Source organism: Atractosteus spatula, chromosome 5, assembly GCF_055471065.1.
Source record: "Atractosteus spatula isolate fAtrSpa1 chromosome 5, fAtrSpa1.hap1, whole genome shotgun sequence".
Lineage (NCBI taxonomy): Eukaryota > Metazoa > Chordata > Actinopteri > Semionotiformes > Lepisosteidae > Atractosteus > Atractosteus spatula.
The window spans coordinates 49416976-49441760 of NC_142710.1; the positions used below are offsets into that span (position 1 = coordinate 49416976).

At 37.4% G+C, this 24785-nt stretch overlaps 1 protein-coding gene across 5 annotated transcripts in view; it reads left to right on the forward strand.

Moving 5' to 3' along the window:
• Window positions 1–24785, forward strand: part of mitfa (melanocyte inducing transcription factor a) — a 72663-nt gene that overhangs the window by 4582 nt on the left and 43296 nt on the right. The window contains exons 1-2 of one of the 5 annotated variants that reach the window (XM_088915366.1): window positions 18789–18835; window positions 24184–24266. The exons of 2 other annotated variants lie outside the window; for them this stretch is intronic. In XM_088915366.1, coding sequence (XP_088771492.1) covers window positions 24211–24266 — 56 coding nt within the window. In that variant the 5' untranslated portion in view covers window positions 18789–18835; window positions 24184–24210. Of the gene's footprint in view, window positions 1–18788; window positions 18836–24183; window positions 24267–24785 lie in introns of those variants that run through there. 2 more of the 5 variants (XM_088915365.1, XM_088915367.1) reach the window with 2 other exon arrangements.

Below are 24785 nucleotides of genomic sequence, written 5' to 3' on the forward strand. Positions count from 1 at the left end.
CAACATGTAAGGAAACTACAGTAAGTAAGCAGCCAAGAACAAGAACAAAAACAAAAGAGAAACCCTATGTTTGTAACATACAATAGTTAAGTGACCTTTCGTTTAAACAGTGTGTTGCACTCACCACCTTCAAAATATTAGTGTTCCTTGAAATTATATTTATATTTTTGATTTATTAATTATAGTGGCTTGTATAATGCCGTATACAATATACAGTGTTTTTATGCTGTGTACCGTAGTACTGTTATAATATTAATTCTAACAGTGGTTAGCATTACTGCCTTACAGTGCTGGGGCCCTGGGTTCATTTCCTGCAGTGCTACCTGCGTGGAGTTTGTCTATTTTCCCTGTGTTTGTGTGGGTTTCCTCTGAATGCTCTGGTTTCCTCCCACAGTCTAAAAACATACCGGTAAATTAATTGGCTTCTGTAAAATTGGCCCTGATGTGAGAGTGTGTGTTTGTATCTGTGTCTGTGTATGCTCTGCAGTGGCCTGGCATCCCATCCAAGGTTTATTCTGCCTTGAACCCGTAGCTTACCATGATAGGCTGGCTCCAGCTTCCCCCGTCACCCTGTACTGGATAAAGCAGTTTAGAAAATGGATGGATGGATTTATTAATTCAGTAGATGCTTTTATCCAATGCAAGTTATAATTGTATCCAGTTAAGCAAATATGCAAAGGGTACGTATGATAGTACCATGAAACAACTATAAAACCACAAGACAGTAATTGCAGGATGACGTGCTAGATGTTGTACAGTACTATGGAGTTTCATTGTTGCTTGGAAGACAGGAATTAGTAACATAAGAGCAAAGTCAGTAAAGGGAGCTTAGTCAGGGCCCTCTGGAGTTGGGTATGTCCTGTAGAGGTGGCTTTTCAGTGTCTCCCTGAAGATGAGGAGTGAGCCTGCAGTTCTGACTGTGGTAGGTAGATCGTTCCACTGGGGGACAGCACAAAAACAGCTGAGCCTGGGACTTGTGGCCCCTCGGCAATGGCATTGCCAGTCAGCCTGAGGAACCAGATCTCGGAACCACTGAGCCGGGACTGATGAGGAGCGGGAAGTGTGATGAGTGTTTTGGGGAAGTTTGAGACTAGGCAAGCTGCAGCGTTCTGGCTGAGTCCGATTTGTCTGGTGGTGCACGCCGGGAGCCCTACCCAAAAGTATTTGCTCAAGTCAGTTGTGAGATGACAAATGTCTGGACGAGGAGCTGAGTTGAGTATCAACTTCAGTGTGTTAGACAGGAGGAGTCTGTGGGAGAAAGTCACAGATGAGGTGTAGTGTGTGAATGTGAGGTTGTCGTAAATGACAGCACCAAAGTCTTGTTGGAGTTTATTTAAGCTGCACTGAGAGTTATAGAGAGTTCATGATCAAGTGAAGGCTTGGCTGTGATGTTTATTAGCTTAGTCTTGGAGAGATTGAGCTAGAGATGGTTGTTGCTGAAAAAAGATCATCACAGACATGCTTTGACGTGGTAAGTAGACCTGTATACTAATTGTATAAGGGGAGATAGAATTGGGTATCAACAGTGTGCAGTGATACAGGAACCTTTGTGAGAGAAAAAGAGAAGAAGAAGAGAAAGACCCTGAGGGACTCCTGTTTACAAGCTCTGATGCAGAAGCCAAACCTCTCATTGGCACTTTGTAGGATCTTCCTGCGAGATAATATGAGCACCAGCTGAGAGTAGTGCCAGTAATGCCAGGGTTGACAAGAGTGTTGAGGAGAATCTGGTGATTCACAGTATCAAATACTGAAGAGAGACTGAGAAGGATCACAACAGAAGAGAGCAGCTCAGAGTATAAAGCTTCAGAAATTGGCAGGAGAGCAATCTCTGTAGACTGTCCTGCTTTGAAGCTGGATTGGTTTGAATTAAGGAGGTTCTGTGAGGCGAATTTGGAGAATTGGTTAAACACGGCACATTCAAATGTTGTGGACAGGAAGGATATGAGAGAGATTAATTAATATATCATTATTAATAACATAATTTCAACATATGTAAACAATTTTGCAATTAACCCTTCTGTAAGTAATTGCAATTAGAACATTCTAGTAACCTGCATTATCAAACTGAACAGCAGCTGGGCATTCTAAGGACATGAAGTTCAAGTAGGTAGCCGTGTCAGCATGCATAGACTGCAAAGAAACAAGTAAAGGTGTATTCCTTTCTGTGAAGATAAGAAAAGAAACACAACGTTTTGGCTCTGGAGGTTCATGAAGAAGGCTTCACAGAAGAAGAAGGCTCTGCTTGCAGAAGGCTCCTAAATTCAGACCACTTCAGATTTCTTTTTTTTTAACCCTGTTTCTGACATTCTTGGCTAACTGTGACTGTGTCTGCTTCTATAAATATTATTGGCACTCTTATCTTGAAACTGTTCTTTGCTAATTTAGTTCTTATTAAACTCTAGGATACTGTCCATTCTTTATGAAACCAATCGCAACCATCCTTGACCTCCTTTGGATTGGATAGAATTTTGCAGAACTGTCATTGGGGGAACTAGTCTGACCTGTTAGAAACCTTTACTTGTTAGTAACTTGCTCTATAATTGTCATAATTGTCCATAAAGTAGATTTGACTTTTTTAGGTGATTATCTTAATATGTGACACTGTCACACATCTAAGAACAGCAGAAGATGCTCTTTTCCTTTGTGGCCATGGATTCAAGGATCCTGCCAGTCCTCTAATATGTAAGAAGTCAGAATTGGACTTCATGTTCGGCTGTGACTGATTCTACTCTTCATGAACTTGACTGGAATGATTCTCATACAAAGCTTTTGACACTGACAGGAAAGGCACATGGCCTCTTACCTTTTCTTACTTTTCAGGATAGCTTCTGTTCATCTTGCAGTGGTGCTCTTGCAGACTTGTGCATCTGCCCTCAATTCTGAATTTGGTCATGGAATGAAAGGAACCAAAGGGTTTTAGAACTTCTAAGTGATGGCAAATGTTGAGAAGGTGGTTTGCAATTTTATACTGGCCAGCCAGAAAAAAAGTAAATTATACTCTGGAACCTCCTAAGATTTCTCTCCAAGAAACAAACAAGCTTGTTTTGAAAAAAGATAAACGGGGGCAGCCTCATAAGTCTGATAAGCATTCTCATATTGTAACAAAAAAGATTAAATGAGAATTCCTATCTTTTACTAGCCAGTAGCAAACAAAAAAAACATATGTTTTCAATGTTATGACTGTGCTTCATTCTGCATAATGCGGTTTTCGGTAATTTCACCAACAGCTAGGAATTCATACCTTGAAGGAGCTGATCCCTCAGCTGTTGATAATATACAGTCTGCGTCTTTGTGTTTCCATGAACAGATAAGGTTCAACATTGGTCTCAAGGGTGAGTCTGTCAGTTGTTCACTTCCCATATTGCACTGATTCCACCTCACAATTTTGAAATCATCATCCTAACGTTTTTCAGACATTCATGAGAGACATTCATTATGAGGTGTGGAACACATTAGGTAAGAGAAGCAATACACGTAGCTGTTCAAAGCTTCTTTATTGTCACCGCTTTTAATTAATTTTTTTTTTAAATGCGCCAAGTTTAAGCAAGTGCCTAACTATATATTTTAGTTATATTTTATTTTATCTTGCAAGATTCAGTCACTTGTGTTAATGGGACACTTAAGTTAATTAACACAAATCTGCTGTAGCTGCTGCAGTTTGTTACAGCTAGTAATTAGCAGCATTACCTTTTTACAAATAATACCTTTTTAAATTGTATTAATTGTGTAATCACTTCATTCATAGGATTCACCTGAGTTTCTGCACTGTGCCACAACCTGTTGGAGGCACCAAATTAAAGCTTGTAAGAAATGTAGTTAATGTTGTACTCAACAATATATGTATATAATAATATAAGAAATTAGGAAAATGCAATGATCTGCATTTTAAGTGTTGTAAAAAGTTACAAAATCAAACAGATTATAGAACAATATATGAAATTACAGTATAGCTCCAGCTGAGAGTTTTGTAGTGACACCAAATCTGCATGTCTTGGTCAATTACTGTATCTCTGGGTATTATGACCCCAAATGTTAGATGGGGTCCATAATAAATCTTTGACAGTTTGTTAAGAAGAGGAGCTCACGCAAATGATACTTTACATTATGATACTTTCTCCCAGGGCAAACATATCTACAAAATGTAATTAAAATCAAAGGAGGTCACATCAAAATGGCCTTTTTGTGATTGATTTCACATAGAATGATAATTATTTATCAATAATTTTCTCAAATGTATTACACATTGATTGTAGCGGGTGTATTGTATTGAACATTTTAGCAAGTAGCAGTGAAGATTCCAGATCAATTACATGAGTCTGGGATAATACTTGCATCTGCAACTCCACAGATTTCTACGTTGCCAGTAAGAAACAATCCTTTAAAAGTAAATGGAGTTAAAACCTTTTAATTATTAATGGATTCGTGAAATACATTGTCTCAAATGAGTGAAGACAAAACTTACATCTTCCAATGTATACTTGCTGGTCAAGATATCAGGACCCCTGCCAAATATTATAAAAAATTTTTTGCTCCATGAAGAAAACTATTTTTTCTGTGGCTTGTGTAAACAAGATCTTGAAATATTTATATCCAAATGACAATTCTAGTTATATCGTTCTGTGCTGAAGTTATGATGAGGATTGTGGTGTCTGGGACTGACCAACACTTTCCAGCAGCTTTCAGATGGTAATCAGATTCAGATTGTAATCAGGGGATTGTTCCTCGCACTTGCCATACATTGCCTGCATGGAGAGAGTCTTTCCTCTTGAGTGGGGGTTACTGATGTACTGGCCAGTGAATGTGCCATATGTATTTTATATTGCCTGAGCTGTATGTAGATAGCTTTCAGAACCGTTTCAAGTTCTTCCCTCTCCTTAGAGGGAAGAGAAAGAGGGGTAAAGAGAAAGAAAGAAAAGGGAGTCATGCTTACTTGTCTTTAAACCAAAGAAGGGAAGTGAGACCAAGTCTGTCAGCATATAGACTGTTTTTTCAGTTAATAATTTAATCAGGCAGTTCTACAATCTCTCCACATATACTAAGTACAGAATGACTAAGCAAAGGCGTATGCTCTTACAGGTATTTTTAAGGTTATTTTTGTATTTGTGCCCATTCTAAATTGTCACCACAATAACAAAGTGTGAACGCAATAGACAGTTGAAAGATTTTGTGTTTCAACACTGTGTTTCGACACACATCAAATACTGTGGAAAGCGATTATTTATAACCTCATCCCTGAAGAGCCCCATGTGAAATACTAAGATGTCAGTGTGATCATCCGAAACATTACCGTTCCAAATAAGATTCTGCAGGAGATGCACCCTGGTATGCAAATGAAGAGTGTCATTGGATGTCACTATAACATCAGAAGCAATTTTAATTAATACATATTATATTATTGTCAATTATTTAATTGCAATTAAGGATGTAATTTTTAAATTCAGATCATAATCATAACAGGATTCATTTAATTTATTATCATAACAGTTCCTAAGTGAAAGTAAATTTCAGTCTTTTACAAACATACAAACATACACCTTTTGACACAAATAATACAATGCATCTTAAAATGAAACAGTTTATAGTAATAAGATGAATTTGAAAGTTGGGCTAACTGTCTTCATGATTGGAAGATACTTTTTGATAAGTTAAAAAGATAAATTGTGGATTGCAAAGTGCACTTTATTAAATATACAGTATGAGACCCTAACTCAACTGTGGTATAGTTTTATGCAGTTTTTTTTCTAATGATTCTAATGATTTTTTTAAATTACTTCCTAGTCATAGATTACACCAAAAAATATTAAATTGCTTCAGACATTTAATGAGAAATATGAAAAGCATATTACAGTAAACATCAAGAGACTATCACAGTAACATTCAAAGAAAACACTCTTCGAAAGTTCAGGCAAGCAGTAATGATGAAAGTGTGTTTAAGTGAATAATGGAGATTTCACAACTTTATATATGGGTTAAAGCGTCTTCGAAAGTGGCTCAACCAGTGTAGGCATTTGAACAGATTGAACCATAAGATCCTGACCACTTTTAATCGGACTCGTGCCATTAACTGGCATGGCTATCAGTGCCAAAGTGGCAAAATGATAGGTTGGGTATTAGTTGGTTAGGCCCTCTCACCTTTTGGCAAAACAGCCATTCCTTTCACCCCCTGGGTATGGTGATCGCAGTTCGAGATGGGCATCTCCTCCATTCTGCAAGGAGCATGCAGCCTGTCAAAAAACATGTCTCTTACAGGTGAGCAAGTTGAGGAGGATGTCTGTCGATCCTTACTGTCTCTGTGTGCAACCAGTTGTAGCCATAGACCAGATAGTAAAACAACCGGTAATTTTTAATTAATTGGGTAAATCAAGTAGGGTCTTGACATTCAAAAGGGTTCGGTGCAGAGAACGTTTGTGAATAGCCAGATTTGCATACAGTATAACTAAGTCCACCCAATACGGTTGATGATGTGCTACAGTATATAGTATATATGGTAACCCTCCCTTATATGACATTTAAAGTACTAATGCTTTGGCCTTAAATTCATTAAAATAATATTGGTCATCTTAATTAAATGATAATAATTACATACTTGTAGTAATCTAAGCAGTAACCTTAGTAAGCTAAAATAAACAACATGAATTCCTCCTCTGCACCCAGCAGATGCCTGCACTTTCTGTCTTCCCAGCTCCATGAGTAGCATGGCCAGGGCAATAAAACTGTCAGTGAGCCTGTAAAGTCGTCTCCAGCCTGTCATTCCCCGTGCTGACACAGAACCGGGAGCATGTGTTACAATACATAACAAGAAGCAGTTGGGATGTGGATGCTGGGTAGTGGGTACTTGGTCAGGGAGAGGCTCACTCACCAGCTAGATTCGTCTTACGATCCTAGTCTGTTGCGCAGCTAATTTTAAAGTTGAAATGCTGCCCTTATCACCCTTTGGCTCAATTTCAGCGCGCTCTTCTCTTACTTCTATCATAAGACCTCGTTGGCCAGGCAGGATCGTGAATATGTAAACTTGCAAATGTTAAATTTGCAGATGTCCAGACCCTACTGTAATTAATTCTTTACTTAATTCAGAGTATTGTGGAAATAGTAACTCAGCAATATTTGGGTACTATCACAATTACTAGCAGCGCACAGAAACTGCATTAAAACACAGGACTGCTGCAGGTGTCACCTCTGCATGTTACAGTTCCTCACACTTACAGTAGGTATCTTCAAGGCACCTACTATCAGCTGCTGATGAGCTGAACATACCACATAAATGGAGGAGCCTACAGTACTTTGCCTTTGTCAGCATAAAGTAAATAGCATAAGCCTTCATCAGACTTAGTGTATAGTCTGTGCCTCCGTATATTCATTTTGAGAATTCATTTTGATTTCTTGCTGTCCAAAATGTTAGTACTTGTCCAAAATGCTCTCTTAAAAATGATTATTTTCAAATCATAGAACTTTCTCCTACCAAACAGAAAAAAACATCCTGAACCATTGTTCAAACCAGAAGCTTGAATTACTGCTGACAGTGCTGTATATTCAGGTATGATTTTGCATTGCCCTTCATTTTAGTTGCGACAGTTTCAAAGAAAATTAAATCCTGCATTTTTTACCAGTTCTAATGAGAAAACTGTGTTCTGGTCTGGATGATTCTTTTTGAATGTATTTTTCCTAAATTTGCTAATTCAAGTATAGTGGTGTGTAAAATAACCCAGTAAATGATTACAATGTGTTACTAATACTCTGTGACAGCTTTACCAAGAATCTCCATAGTGTCTGATTGAACAAATTCAATAGCAGGCTTGTTCTTACATTTGTAAAACGTTTATGTTAATCAGATCATTGTACATATCATGGGAGTCACATTAACAATGATATTTTCTATTTTGGAGTCACATGACTTATATATATATACTTATATATATTTTTTACAAAAAGGGAGGAGCGGTGGCTCTGTGGCTAAGGATCTGCGCCTGTGCCTGGAAGGTTGCCGGTTCAAATCCTGTGGCCGGCAGAGGAATCCTACTCCGTTGGGCCCCTGAGCAAGGCCCTTTACCCCAACTGCTCCAGGGGCGCTGTACAATGGCTGACCCTGCGCTCTGACCCCAAGCTTCTCTCCCTGTCTGTGTGTCTGTGTCTCATGGGGAGCAAGTTGGGGAATGCGAAAAAACAAATTCCTAATGCAAGAAATTGTATATGGCTAATAAAGTGATCTTATCTTATCTATATATATATATCTTTAACCTTTTTAGTACCTTTTGTAGTTGGAAGATGCCTTTGGTTTGATTGTGTGGCTAAATGAATGCAAATTCCCAGAGACATTTACTTCCCTGCAGTAATTTAGCTGTACTGTTCTGTCAGTTGCACAGCTGGTACAAGTACTGTACCTTGGTGCTCAGGGACTTTGGTTGTTGTAACTTGTTCCACTAAAATGTACAGTACCTGCAAACAGTTTATATCACACCAGCCAGACAAAATGTTCCTCTGCCGAATTGTAGACCCGAAATAAAATTAAACTGGTATTGAAAAAGACACTCTCTATGATATCTTTTTCTCTTCTCCTTTTTTATTGAAAGTATTCCTAAAAGTCATGTGTCTAGAATCTAAATGAAAATTTCTCAAATAACTTCTTATTTCATTGTAATATGAATAAGCCCTCCACATCGAGCCTTATGTAAGATAAGTTCCATATTTTAAATAATGTGATAATGTGATAATAACCCATTGACAGGTACACATACCTAGAATAAAATAAAACATAATATACGTAGAATAAATACTTTCATTTAAAATATGTTTGAGTACTGTACTTATATATTATTGTTTAAGGCAGTAGCAACAGTATATATTAATGTGTTCCTGTGTCTCATGTATTCTTGATTAACCTTTAGGCAATTAAAAACAAGTCACACCTTGTCCATATTTGCATAACAGTATAACACAGTCTTATGGTATGTACATGAAGTTTATTTTTAAGGAAAAAGTAGGCCTTTTTAACAAGTCCATACTATTCTCTACTTATGTTTTCTTTCCTTAACTGTCTTTAAAAATCATTTTTCAGTTATGAACTAGAACACTTCTTGAGTTTTAAAAATATAGAAAAGTGATCTGTGAAGCACACATAACGTAAAAGTTAGAAACATTACTTGCATGTTCTTCACAGATCTTACAGAAAAAAAAACTTTTTTGTAAGTTTGTAACACTCACATTCTCCAGCCTTCAGAGATTTGAATCACCCAGCTAGACCTAGAGGAATACAGACAGGGTTGATTTTGAAGTCTGAGAAGCTGTTTAATGCAAGAGTCATATATTCAGTGTAAATTAGGATTATAAATTTAGCAAAGAAAGTGAGAATCCAGAGGAGAATAGCATTGCAGTTTTGATGCTATTAACTCTGTTTGTACTGAAACAAGAAACTGCTTACTGAAATACTTCATATAGCTGAGGACGTTATGTGGCTCCAAAAAAAGGAAATGCAGTGCATAATTTTTAATAAGGGGTCACCAGTTTCATAAACATACAATATTAAGTCATGAATTCATTTTCAAACCTTATATTCGGTGTTTGTGTCCCAAATGTCCACCTGTTCCTGCTTCTCTTCCTTTATTAAAAAAGGAATGACTTTTGAATTTTATGGTTGTATTGAAAGGTGTAAGGTGTAAATGTCCGTGGCTAAGGATTTCAAGAGCATTTTGGTTTGTGCCTAACAGAAACATCCTTGTCAAAACCAACCATGTGAAGACTTCTATAATTTGAAATGTGTGTTCTTCATGGCAGTGGAGTTTGAAGCTCTAGCCCACTGAGTGTAACACCAAAGGGTTTCTGCTTCAGTGTGATGTGCACAGCAAAAGAGATCAGGGATACTTGCATATAATCTGTAATGACTGTAATGGTCTTAGTGGCATTGATTTCTGAAGAAGTGTCAAATTTCATATTCCAGTAATTAACAATACTGGTCCTCTGCACCTGACCTTTCACCTCCAGAGAAAGGCAATCAGGCTCATTTGCTTTTACAAAGAATGTCTTGTTCTTTTAAAAGGAGCAGCACATCACATTGGAAAAACTAGTAAGCATCTCCTCAGATATGTGGTTATGGGCCTGTTATGGGACTGTTGTCTGATCATCTTTTAGTAGAGGTGCTACAGCAACATGGGAAGTTGATTCATGGGCATTGCTGTGGTTGAATTCTAACGGGAGAGAGAACAGATGTTACCCGTAACTCTTTTGAAATATCCTGCTCATATGTAACTAACAGTGAGTCAGTCCATCGACTGATGGTTTTTATTAGACCTCAGTTTTTTTGTACAGTTGAAGGAAAGATCACTGTACATTGAGCAAAAAATGTTTTTGATTTCTCTAATGTTTTGTTTTCTGGTGTTTTGAAAGCATGAGTAAGAGTGAAACACGGCTTAATCAGTTAGTAGGTAAAGGTTTTTGCTTGTGATTTGCAAAATCACATCCAAGTGGCTTGTAAAATGCTTTCATCTTGTTCTGAACTGGTCTTAGAGAAAATTTGCTGAAGATGGTGGTACTGTATAGGCGGATAGGGTGTTTTTCTTATGTTTTCATGTATGATGCCAAAATACCAATATTTTTAATATAGAATAGAATATCTTTATCTTCTACCCATATCAATTTTGACATGCAAGTCACAGCATCAGTAAGAATTAAAACCCACATTGACATATTAACAATGTTAGCAACTGCAGCATGAATGTTTCCAGAAACAATTTCATACAGTTAATGAAATGGAGAGCCGTTTCCTTTTGCACTTAGAGAAATATAGTGTATTCATTATAGTGATCATAATACTCCAAGGTAATGGACAGTTGTTCAGTTGTTGTATACTTGGTTTTTTGCTTTATAGATCTCACTCTCAATCAAGTCCTCTATTCCATAAATTAATGTAAAACCACTACATTTAGCGCTCATTAAAATGTTCTTGTTGTCAGGGTGGTGTTCAATATGAATTTCATGACTTGACCTTTATGTTCTATTGATGTTGTCTTCTGTAACGCTGGAAATGAAGTGGTCCAGGAGATGAGTTTGAGGAACAAGTCTTCTTTTGTTTCATTGAAGTTGTCGCTATAACTTTAGAAATTTGGTGACTGAGATTTTTTTCCCGATTTCTAGAGTCTTCAAAGGGCATTTAAGGGTGTTTGTTATGGTTGTTCTTTATGGATTTGCACTCCTTTGGTTCCACATTTGTTTTGCTTAGCTCATCACAGAAAATCCAGACATGCAGCTAAGAAGGATCAGGATTATTGTGTTTCAGAGGAAAATTGATTTTAAGTGGAAACCGATAAAAGTTTATACATTCAGCTCCCAGCACTTCTTAAGGTGTTCTTACATATTAACTTTTTAGTACTCCCATGTGTCACAGACCTTCAGAGGTAATTTCTATCTGGAATGTCCCCTTAAACATTGTGCATTAACGTTTAAGCGTAGACAGTAGAGGTCTGGTTCAGTTATTAAATTGAAGTCATAAGAAAAATGTAAGAGACCCTCAATTCACTCTGCATGTTTATTTTCTGTTGGGATTCCTCCTTAAAAAGCTACATCTGATTAAATAATAAGTAAAGTAAACTTTACATAGAAACATTCAGTGGCTCAATGTAAAATCTTGAAGATAAAGATAAAATGCCAATCAATGCTATGCTTGTGTTCAGTTTTTTAGATAACAGATAGTTGTTTTAAACAGTAGCTTTCAGTGTATGTGTACTATTTAGTTGTATACTGCTCTGTAAATGTCTTAAACATTATAGGCACAATCAAGCATTTCAATATACAGTATGTGCATTATAAGCATTGACAATTTATCAAATACATCCCCATATATTACTATTAGACTATCATTAATACAGCTTAGCTTGGATGAGAAGAAGCTAAAATGAGGTGTAGCATCATTAATTACTCTGTATACATTCATAAAGCTTAAAGTGTACTTTTTATGAGAAAATATAGATACATCAGGAATGTCTGTGAGCTTAAAACAACACAGCTACTCTATTATTTTAATAGATGACCACCACAGAATTGCTTCCGCACAGAGAAGGAAAGTGTTTAGTGAAATAGTTCAAGAATGCAAAATGTCCAAGACGTTTGTGCAGCAGTGTGTATGTATAATCTATATATACTATGTAATCATCAACCACATTCGTTTTCTCTGTTTGTTGCTACCTACATCATCCCTGACATGACCTATACTACATATACAGTATATAACCTCACTGCCTTACCAAAAAGTTTTCAAACACAGTAGGTCTTTTCACTCCAGGCAGTGATTACAACTGGAACACATTGCTACACTGCTTCCACTAGATGTTTACAGATGTCTAGGGACCACTCAGCCAACAGCAGCTGGTATAGAATGCGTTGTAGGTACCAGTGAATTATATCTGATGTGAAGTTCTGAAACAATGGTTCTCAGTCCTAATCCTGAGGGACAGCTGTGTCTGCTGAATTTTTATCCATCTTGATCTTTGATGTTAGCTGCTTCTTTTCTTCTTTAGCATTTGCACTGCGTGCCAAGCCAGCAAGCAGCATCATCATCAGTTAGGTGTAAAGCTGGCAGTCCACCATTGAAGCGTGTCAGTGGGCAGTCGTTCACAATGTGTGACATAGTCTGTAGTGCACCAGAGCTGTGTTGTGGTTCAGTTGCCTGACCCCATCGGACAAGGTTGACTGCACAGCGACCCTGACCCTGACCACGAGGGAGTGGTTCACGACATCTGTTGTCGACCACTCAGCACTCCAGGCTGAAACAGCTCTCATATCCTCTGGTGGCGGATCCAACCAGACTGGACGTCTCGAGGACAGGCGTGCTGTTGGATGAAACACAATGTCCGCGTGAAGCGGACAGCTTGGCAATAACTTCCTGTCAATGTAGGTGTGGTGGTGGGATGTTGCTGAGTACTGGCAGCCATGGTAATGGAGTAGGACGCAGGGTTCCAGTGATGGTACACATAGACGTGTTAAGTTGCACGTCAGCTAGGCTTGGTGTGGGATGATTTAGACCAGACTGGGGCACAGTACTGAATAGCACAGAGCAAGTGTTGTTGTCTTAAGTGTCTGAGCCCTTGCACCCCAACTTGTACCTGCCAGTTTACTAAGCAGATTATTACGAGTACTGACTTTAGCTGCTGTCCTCTTCAAGTGTTCGTGGTAGGTCAGCGATCTATCCAAGGTCACACCCAGGTAAACCGGATTCGGGTCGTCCTTAATACGCTGACCCTTGAGGTAAATATTGAGTTCCTGGTTAGCCTTTGAACTGTGCAGATGGAAGACACTGGAGACAGTTTTGGTCGCACTTGGCTGAACACGCCACCTAGTGAGGTACTCTGCCATCGTCTCCATGTCTTTGTTCAGCACACTCTCTACCTAATTGAATGTGTGACCTTGGGTTCCGAGGAAATATCATCGGCATAGATGAATTTGCAAGACTTGGTCGCTGGTAGATCATTGGTGTAGACATTGAAGAGGCTTGCAGATAAGACCGAACCTTGTGGTAGTCCATTCGCTTGCTTTCTCTAAGAGCTGCATTTGTCTCCCATGTGAATCCAGAATCTTCCGTCGTGAAGGAAAAGTTAAACTATTTCAGCTACCCAGCGTGGCAACACACCATATCATATGCTGCCATTTGGTCAAGGAAAACTGTTCCACTTTTAAGGTTTTGCAGGAATCCGTTCTCTATAAACATGGTCAGAGCAAGAACTTGATTGCAAGTGCTACGTCCTTGCCTGAAACCTGCCTGCTCAACTATGATGGAGTTTTCCAAAACCAGGCTGATCCTCTGGAGAATCAAACGCTCCAGTAACTTAAAGCACACAGAAAGCAATGAAATCGGGCGGTAGCTAGCCACACTGTTTGTATCCTTGCCAGGTTTCGGGATGGCAATTAACTTTGCCTGGCACCATACTTGTGGGTTCCTCTTTTCCTGCATGATCCGTGTGTAGAAAGTAGCAAGCCATGTCTTCGCCTTTGGGCCTAAACGTTTCAGGAACTCAGGCAGGAGTCGAGCTCTGATTCCTTGAATGCCTCTGGGCTGTCACCATTTAATCCAACTGTCTTTTGGCGGCAGTACTGCCACCACTCGTCTCACACTTGATGTCGGTGTTCCTTCTTTAAAGGTGCTTTCGCCATTACTAGCAACAGCATTAGGGCTGACAGCTGATCGAGCTTGGACTGCTGGCTTTTGAACAGCTCCCAGTCGACGAATTAGCCTCCATCATTTCCGGCTGGAATGAGTGAAGGTGAGCTTCTCCGTACTTTCCTCCCAATGACTTCGTCTGGCGGAATCCAGAGCATTGGATCAGCTTTCCTGTCACACTCCCTGTCAGCACCAACTCAGCCTCCAACCTTGTTCAGGTGTTGCGAATGATCCAATTAGCAGACTGAATTCCAGTAATGAATCTCGGTCACGTGCCACCACCAACAGAAGACCCCGACACACCAGTGGACAGTGACTTTCAAGCCATTGGACCAGCTCTTCAAGTTCTACAACTGAACATTGAGGGTCTATCAGCAGCTAAACGAGCTCTCATCAGCAGTTTGGCAAGTCGCTACAGTGTTGATGTAGTCTGTCTTCAGGAAACGCATGTAGCACGAGGACTCGATCTCATCTCGTCAGCATAACGTGCTAAATTCAGCCGTGCAACATGTGTACATTCGGACGTCAGTGGTGCCTATCTGATGTTAGCTGATGCTAACTGAGAAATTAACTGGACATGCTTGCCTGTTTAGAGTTTTGCAAACCCTTGTCTGTACTTAGTCCTTAGTTTGCTGTAATGTAGTATACAGAACTTTATGCAGGCTTTCCTCAACTTGTTCTCAATCTGTGGACATAAAAGAGAGAGTATGCTCCCTTTTATTTGTTCTTAGAGCTCTTAATTGGTGATTGATTTATGATGAACATGCACAAGAAGAATGACAAAATATCTTCAACTTTTTTTTTCCTTTGGGAGAGTTCCACCTAGTTATATTTGACAGTACCATACCGTGATGAGAGGGGTTCTGAAACTCAGAAATTGTTACAGGGTCCCATTCAAATGTTTAAGAGCTGAAATCAAATTTAAAAAGTGAAACTTGACATCAATGAGCTTGTGAGTAAGAATTTGGCTGTAACAGAAACAGAAGACACAGAAGTCCCATGGGACAAGGTTGGGAACTACATTCATTGTAGTCTTGGGCTAGTTTTGTGGTCATGGTGGTAAGGGTATCTTTAGTGACATATAGTATTAGACAGGTCTCCTGTTGCCATCAGTGACTTTTATTTGTCTTGTGAGGTTTCTTATGGCAGGAGCCTGCTGTTTTACGTTCCTCCAGAAATATTGGAAGGACCATGTGGAGGGTGATTCACACTATTTTGGACAGATCTAGCTAAACTATGGAACACACCATTCTCTAATATTTTGGTAGAGAAGTGCATGTTTTTCTGTATGTATGTTTCACAGTATATATCAACTATATGTGGTTTATTGGTGCACACAGATTTTAAAACTACTTTTAGTAATTTGATGCCTTAATCATTTAATATATTTGTGGTGGTAAATTACTGGACTTTACTATGCCCATTCACAGACAACAGTGTCCACCTGAAAAGGAAAGTACAAATCTACATCTGTTCCTGAAAATCAGTAGAAAGTTAAGAATTTATGCATTTTCATATGCATAGCGTGAGGTTCCTATGATATGAGATGTGAAAATTAGATTTTCTGACTCCTGAGCAAACTTATAAAGGAAAATATTACATGTAGAGACACTATTTGTATAAACTCTGTGTTGGTGGCTTTTTCAATAAATCAATTCCAGATATTTTTCTCAGTCTGTGAGAAAAATAGCACAGCAAAGGGGGTGAATTTCTTTTTGTGAGGTCGATGCAACTTGACAAAAGTCTGCAGTCCTGCTTTTTAAATTGCAGCTTATTCACATAACAATTTGTATGGAAGAGTCTGAGGAAATAGGTTTACTGAGATGTTTTTCTCTGAAATTACCGAGTAATGGACTACATTTGCTTAGTATGGTTCGTGTTCAGGCTAGGACACAAACGTCTCAAGATGCTCCAACTGTCTTTTTGTTTTTACCGTCCACAGACATTGTCAGTTGAATCCCCATCTGCTGTAAAATTACGGATCAGATAAGGGTGGGTGGGCAGAGATGGAAAAAAACCCTTTTGGAGGATCTGGAAGTTTTAGAAAGAAGTTACCATTCCTCTAGACACCACCAGCTTTGAACATCCAGAGGCTGAAATCATGCTTCTCACCAGAAGGTGAATGTGTGCTGAGAATAGGGTCCAGTAGACTAGGATTCTAATTTCCTACTGTTCTTACCACTCCAAAGATGTTTAAGGACACTAGAGGGCTCAAGGCTGAGGCTTTAAAGTGTTAACCTTACAAAAGTGCAATCTACAGTCTTGGAACAAACAGTTCCGTCTTCAAGAAAAGAAAGTTAGCAGTTTATTTGCATGTCTAGTCTTTGTTTTTGCTGTGATAGGTTTACTTTTACATCAATGCAAAATTCTCAGTTACATTTTAAGCACACGTATTGTAAAACCGCAACTCTTAAGACAAGCAGAGGACTAAGTGCACAAAACTGTAATGTGGCTTGCAGAGCAGTATGTTCTAGAACTAATGGCAGAGGTTAAAGAGACTGACTGACAGAGGCAGGTGGCTGTTTAGGGGCTTTACTAATGATTGTGTAAGCACATTACTGTACAGTTAGTCATGAGAGAGGTATAAATTCATGTATTGGTCACCCGCCATGTTTTTCTTAATAGATTATTTCAGGTTATTATTTAAGTAACAAAGTGGGGAAAAGCTGTTGAACTGAAAATTGGATTAAATTAGCATGTAAAACGGCAGATATTGCATCTAAAATGTAATATTATTACAATGCCTAGGTCTGCAAGCAATACAGCTTAGAAGAAAGAAAATCCCCTTCTGGAAGTCCAGGAGTTGTTCAGTCAAGTTAACTAATGCCAGTGGAAATCTATGTCCTTTGCAAGCATTTGTAGCATAATTAACTTAGCAATAACAAAGGTTACAAACAGAGGAAGCCATTCGACCTACATAGCCTGTTTAGTCACTAATAGATAATTGACTCAATCATCCTACTATTTCTTGAAATATTACAGTAGCTTTGTCAACACTGCTGGGTAGCTTGTTCCAGCCTCCCATAACCCAGCAGAAAAAAAGAAACATCCAGAAAGTTCTTGCTTGCCTTTATCGTACACATTCATAGAAGAGTCAATTGCTAAAGATTGTGCAGCCTGAGACAGCGAGTGCTGGTGACAAATGGATGTGCACAGACACTCTGCTGAAGAGGGGACTGGTGTGAAGAAGTAGAGTGAAGGGTGGAACAAAATGGTATTTTTAGACCTAATCTGTGCATGGAAACACTTGAGTCATCTGAATTGTTCCTGTTTTCAGTGACCACATACAATATTGAAAATATCCAATATTATTTTCCAGGACTTGCAAGATAATCTTAGTAAAATATTATTAAACTGGGGAAACGCCCATAGGTGAGTCAAAACCACAAGGATCATTATCCTAAAATAAGTTTCATAAAATATTATCTAATGTCTCCCCACAAATATATGTTTAAATTGTTATTTCTGTCCCCACAAACATTTCTAATAAAAATTAAAGTACAAACATATTAAAGATGGAATTTAAAATGCATTTTTTGTTCTTGAGGGTAAATATGATTGAGATATTTTCACAATTAATCACAACACTTGCTGTTGTCTTTCAATTTGCTTTCAATCCTAATGCCTTGCTCTGGAGGGAACCGGGCCCTTTGTATTCCAAGAAGTGAAACTGCCTATGTCCAAGACTGATGTAACTGTAGGCATTGCAAAACACTTTGAAAGGTCAACTAAAAACTACAAACTGAAAACTACAAAATAACTATAAACTAGATAGTTTGTCTTTTCCTGAAGTAAGACACAAGCCATTGTTAAACACGGATGCTATCTATAAGATTTTTCTTCTTCTTGTATTCTTTCAGTGACCCCCAATTAGACATAGCCTGAATATATTTATTATAGATTTCAGAAATGCGTTACATTACATTATAAGTTTCTCCTAATGTAATTTTGAGTTACTTTTGGCCTATAGATTTTATGGAATACATTTGCTTAGAATAAAATCTATAGGCAAGGTTTACAGTTAAGTGTATACAACGTCACTTTGAGAAAAAAAAAGCTGTTATCTGGAAAGAAACATTCTTGAAGATATGGGTGGTAGACACTTTGAACAATATTTTTCTGGAATAAAGGTCTGGCCATTAAAAAAAAATTGGCAGTATTGCTTATATAATCATCTTAATGTAGATGCCTACACACTTCTTGTCTTATTTATGTTGTTTACATATATAGCAGTTTCTGTTTTATTTTATGTTTACATTTTTAAAAGCAGTGCTTCCTTGTTTACTGTGTTATGTTCACAAGATATATTGCATAAACATACAGTTCTCTTCTCCTTCTCAGATGTGGAATTTTTTGTGGATTGTTGAGCAATCTGTGTTAAAGGGTAAATCAGTGCTAATTTCTGCAAAGCAAATAATTTTAATGTCAGTAGCATGGCTTGATAAAAACAACAAACCAACTAACACTTAAACAGTCCCAGACTGAAGTTAAAAGTATGGTACGTGCATTATTTTGGGTTACTCACAAAGGAGGAAAGCAAGAAGTATTGATGGGTAGAGGGAGTAAGAATGATGTCATCTACCGGAAGTAAGGGTTCAGCATAAGCTTTAAAAAGCTTCACAACCTTTTGTCACACAAAGCAGTAACAGTGAAGCATAGTTAAAAGGTGTGAATTAAAAGAATGAAGATTCCAAGGTAAGGTTTTTCTCACGCAATATTTCACTGTAAACTAAATCACATTTTTGTTGTAGCCTGATTTACTTCAGTATTTATTATTTTATATACATTTCCTATTTCAGTTACTTTTGTATGATATAATCTTGTTTTAGAAAAAAAAGATTTGAAATTAAATTTAGATGTGCTTTTATAAAATCTTCTTCCTAATGCATGGTCAGCAGTGAGAGCTGTTTAAGACTGCATGTTACAGTTCAATAAAATTTTTTGGATAGCCTTGGTGGCTCTTATATTAACTCATGATACTGTATATTCACTTTTAAAAGAACAGAAATCCTGAAAATGCTGTTGTGAAGAAATAGAAGCAAATAATTTTAAACATGCAGGATGAAATTATATGAAAAATTGAAACCTTGTTGTCAGAAATTGAATTCATCCTTGTAGGTTTGTGCAGAAGATAATGATATCCTTAGCCATTCTTCCATTTTAATTACATTTGGCTTAGCTTTGCTTTAAAGTGAATGCTTACATTTGTTTAAGTTTACATTTTTGACTGTGGCTTCAGGCCATGTTAGAAAATATTCATTCCCACTGTTCCTGCAGATGTTAGCTGAAGTCATTAAATGGGGAGAATTATATTTACAGTATGAAATATGTTTATCTGCTAACAAAGCCCATGTCTGGACTGACAGTTCTGATAACCTAAAAAAGTATAGTTTTAGCTGAAAAATCGTTTTTCTTTTGCTATATTTGTGAAATGGCAGCATGGTGGTGCAGTGGTTAGCATTGCTGTCTTGCAGCAGTAAAGTCCTGGATTCCATTCCATACCTGGGTGCTATCTGTGTGGAGTTTGTATGTTCTCCCTGTGTTCACTTGGATTTCCTCTGGGTTTCATCCCACGGTCCAGAAAAACTCATACTGGTTGGTAAATTGGCTAGTGGGAAAATTGGCCCTGGAGTGAGTGTATGCAGGTCTGCCATGGGATGGGCAACAATGTACCTTATCTTGTTGATAGTCAGGATACCGTAGGTTCTGGAAGAAGTGGTTAGATAACGGATGAATGGATTTGTGAAAGCAGGAGCCACAAAGTAATACCAACGTAGTCATGAAGTCTGCATGGCATTAAAATTGCAATTTTTTTCCAGTAGCAGCAACATTTTTTTGCACCACGGGATGACACCTGTGTATTCCACCGATGGTTTTGAAAAAGCAATCTAAAAACGGGACCATCGAAGTCTCAAGACAGAGCTTTAAATTTTGGTCCATGGTTGTAAAGCTGCCAACAAGCTAAAATAGGGCACAATAACAGGGTACCTTAAAACTGCACCTGTGGAATGAAGCACTCTAATCAGTTTTACATTGTAAGAAGAAAACAAATGCACAAGATGCAGAGACAAGATGGCAGATCTATACATCATACTGAGTTATTTTTTAGTAAACTAAAATTTTTGTATTCTTGATTTGAATGTGCTGTGTAGCCCCACACATCTATAAAATCTTTCTTTCTTACTGAAAGAGTGTCTAGAATGTGTTTGTGTATAATCATTTGTTTGAAGAGTATGGGGATGTGTAATGCTTGATCATTTTTGAGTACATTTCTTTAATAATCATTGTTTTGGAACTTCTGTTTAGTGGAGATTTGCTTGGTTGGAGTGGCTCACATGATTTGCGCTGGGAGAATGCTTTGTTTGCTCTGTGGAAATGTCCCACATAGGGGAAAGGACAGCTTTGACCAACTGCAGAGAAAATCTGCCTTGTCCCAAATAGACAGGGATGAGATAAGCAGCATCTTAGACGAGGACAGTGATTTTAAAATTCAGCATCCAGGACCAATAGATATTTTCTAAATGAGGAAACAAATTAGAAAAAACAAATATTGCTTCTTGAAAGGAGCTTTAGAACACATCAACAGAATTAAAAATAAAACAAAATCCCATGTAGTATAATACCATGTAGGCTCCAAAATGAAAGGCAATTATCTCCTAATACAGGTAATGTGAAGTTTTGATTGCTGTGTGATTGTTCGGTGAAACCAACTTTAAATTGTAAAAAGGGATATAGTTATAATCTTGACAGAGGCATTTAATGTGCCAAACATGCAAACAGACCTGGTAAAATGGGTATGTTCCGAAGTTTGATATTTATCACGTTTATAAAATAGATAATGCAAGTAGTGTACCTGTTTTGGACAGTATCTATTTTGTCTAGGACAAAATAAAAAGCTTTCAAAGAAGCTAAACACTCAACAATTGCCTCAAGAAAGTTTGAACTTTTTTATTTTTAGTTTTAAATTATTTGAATGCAGGACTGTCATTGTGAAGAATCTAAAAATTAAAAGTAGGTACAAGGTAATTATAAGCATTAAATTTTAATTCAGTTTAAATAATTGCACAAAACATTATATTTTTAAAAATAAAACAGAGGAAATATTTTTATTGATATTTTATGGCAAACACTTGTAGTTTCACTCTTTTATTATCAGTCACAGTTGTGTATAGTGAGGGAATTTTGTAACTTAGAATTTAAAATTGTGTCACTGTTTTTGTCCATTTTTTGTCTGCAGTACTTATGAAAACAGTGGATCCATTTCAGCATGCTTAATGTCATTATCATGTTAAAAATACTCTTCATGTGCTAGTTGCCTTCCTGGGGGATAATTCTGTTTAACATACTGTACATTGATTGCCAATGCAATAGCTGAAAATTAATCAAATGTAAGACAAGGAGAGAAATATCTAATTCCTTCTGTAAAAGCTACAAAATTGCATTAGAAATCCAGGCAAAAAACTAATTAAAGTAAATAGTGCTCCAATAGTAGTAATTTGCAGTAGTTACAAGCAGTGACTGAACATATGATACTCCAGGCCTCACTGTGAGCTGACTTTGTCAGTGAAGGTGACACAGAAGGTGAAAGAAGAGGAAGCAGAGCCCCCTCTAGTGTGGAGAAAAATATAATGAAACATCCCTGCAGGTATTATTCACGCATATCCTGATGTGCACAAAACCTTCTTCCCAATATCCTTGCATGAAAAAGGTATGGAAATAGCATTTTAGTGCTGTGCGCTTATCAGGTATGTTGTCCATTTAATTTGCTACTCATGTCTTTTGAGAAAAAGGGGCTCTGAAACTGCACTGGGAAGTAACCTGAAATGAACAGTGAGTGTCGGAATTTCTTGCTCATCCCTGTTTGTCGAGTTGATTTTTTTTTCATTTGGGGAAATAATAGATTTAAAAATTTTCAGAAGCGCACTGTATGAGTGTACCTTTTTGTGCTACAATCACAGCTGCTGTGAACCACCAGTGAGCCTTGTAGTTTTGTTACTTGTTTACATCCTTCGGAAGCTGGCATTATTCCCAGCAATACACAGATAGCTTTGAAAATAGATATAGCTATATCGTTCTTGTCCTGAATACCTATGAACAGATGCAGGCCATTCATATTGCATGTTCAATTTTCAAATAGTCTTTTTGAGCCATATGAAAATAAATGTTAGTTTACATATACTGAGTGGTGAGCGTATTCTGAGTTGTACAATAACTATTTTGAACATTTCACCATACTGCACACCCGAAAATTGAATAAGTCATTGAATTTAATAGAGGTCTAAAGCCTTTAATTTATTTTTTTATTTTTTGATCTTGATTTTCTGTTTTTAGCAGATCTGAATGATCTTTTTGGATCTGTTTAGAGTGTTATAGTTTGGGACTAAGGAGTGCAATTTTCCACATTTCCAAACATCTCACTCTGTTTTCACTTTGTAGTGTCTGATTACTCCTCACACGCATGCTTTCAGTACAGGGCAGATGAAAAAACTGAATTCACAGATGTACAGTTCCTGTGTTTTATGGAAAAGGCAGTGCATCAAACGAAAACCTTATGAACTTTTAAATTACATTGCATTTCCATGCATGCCACAGACACTCATGCTGTCTTCAGTACATATACAAAAAATAATAAATTAGTACAACAGAGATGGACAAGCGATAATAGTTTATGCTTTCATTCTCATAACTCATTAAATAAGTCTGTATTTCTTTATTGGGACATTTTGTGCCCACGCTTTAGTTATCTCCTTCACAAAGGGATATGTGTTAAAATTGTCAAGAGAATACCGGAAAAGATCATCTTGTGTGAAAAAGTTAAATTTCTTCACATATGCTCATTTTACTGCTAAGACATTTGTAAACAAAAACATGAGAAAATGATTTAACCTTGAAATACATATATTGGATAAATATGTCTTATCAGGATCTCTTGATAAGAATACTTTCCTTAAGGAGGCTGGCTCATTTTATGTTCTTTTAGTCTTTGTTAATATATTATCTAGTTTTGATACGATAAAGGGGATTATAAAAGCATATACATCATATAGAACAATGCGTGATATCTATCAATTATAACGGTCAGTTTGTTTTCGTTTTAGAAATTCCATTTATTTTTGTAGTTGGATAAAGAAATTATCCTTAGAAAAGAAATAGAAATTTTGAATAAGAAATGTAAGAATCTTAAACACTATCATTATCTGATAGTATTCTTAATGATAAGGCTTGATTCCTCATTCATATTCATTGCACTTTCTTCTTTTATATTGATCCAGTTTGAATTGTACAAAATCAGAACCTTTTTTAAGTCAAACAAAAAATACTGAAACTACCAACTTTTTTATTTTTGTGCATATTTGCCAGTGTGTGTTGTATTCTCATATTAAATTGAAATTCAGTCTTCTGTGTAAAGAGATATTATGCTAAGTTTATAAGAGGTTCTCTACTTTTTCAGCAAAAGTGCACCTTTTCATCCCCAAAAGAGTAATGTAGTACTTAAAATGATCGTTTTCATTAAAAAAGTCAATGTCAATGTCGACAAAGGCCTTTTTATTTTAATGGAAAGCAGGCAGAGTGGAGTTACTGTGGTCAAAAGGTGGGGGAGAGGTAAATTATGTTTAATTATGACAGCAGTTAGGGTGCTATGATTTCTTCTTATTTTATCCCAACATGTTCTGGGATAATGGAAACAACATTGTTAATGTGATCTGGTAGGAAAAGCAACGATAATCCTGAATCGTGGAAAGAAATTAATGGTGGCTGTGTTTGTAAAAACTACTTGAACTCTTAAAACACCTAGATGAACAGAAATTGTAATATGTGACGGTAACAGTGGCTAACTATCGAGTGTTAAAGGTTGTGCTGCCCTGCATTGTTTCTCAGGTAGGTGTTGGATTGAGCAGGTCTGCTGTTTCTGACAGGCAGCGGGGCACAGGCATTTAGACGAAAAGCTGAGCCTGGATTGGAGTTGCCAGGGCCTTATCAGGAGCCTCCCCCTGTGACACATGCACAGCTAGAGCTGGGTTTGACTTTCACTCTTCTCCAAGGGCTTGCAGAACACCTTTAAGAAAAAGATGGAGGCTCTTGGAATACAAGTGCACAGACCATGCTTGTTTCAAAGCTACTGCGTGTAAGTACCTTATTTTATATGTCATTGTAAAGGATTGCCAAAGGTGCATTCTGTATCTTCGCTATAAATACCCTGCCCATATATAAGTCTGTATTCATTTGAACTCAATGGTCTTGCACAGGTTTTATTGTATTTACCATTACAGCTCTTGAAGAGGTAGTATGTGCAAAGCTAAAGTTCCTAGGCAGTGTATTATCTCCAGGGGTATTGATCTGTGTTGAACTACAGCTATTAACCTTAAGTGTCTCTAGTCATTACAAGGTTGTAGACAGCAAACATGCTGTACAAACCACTCCTTTAAAATGGTACAGCAAGTATAAAGATACATGTGTTTCTAGAAATACAATTTACAGATCCGTTTGTCATAGAAAGGTAGCTTAATGAGAAAATAGGTATTCTGGAAGTGCTTTGAATCTGTTCCTTAAAATACCATCTGTGTTATATGTGGTCTCTTATATCTGTCTTTTTAAGCTGGTTAGAGCTAAGGGAGTTAGAAACAAATAAGAAATGGTTATACCA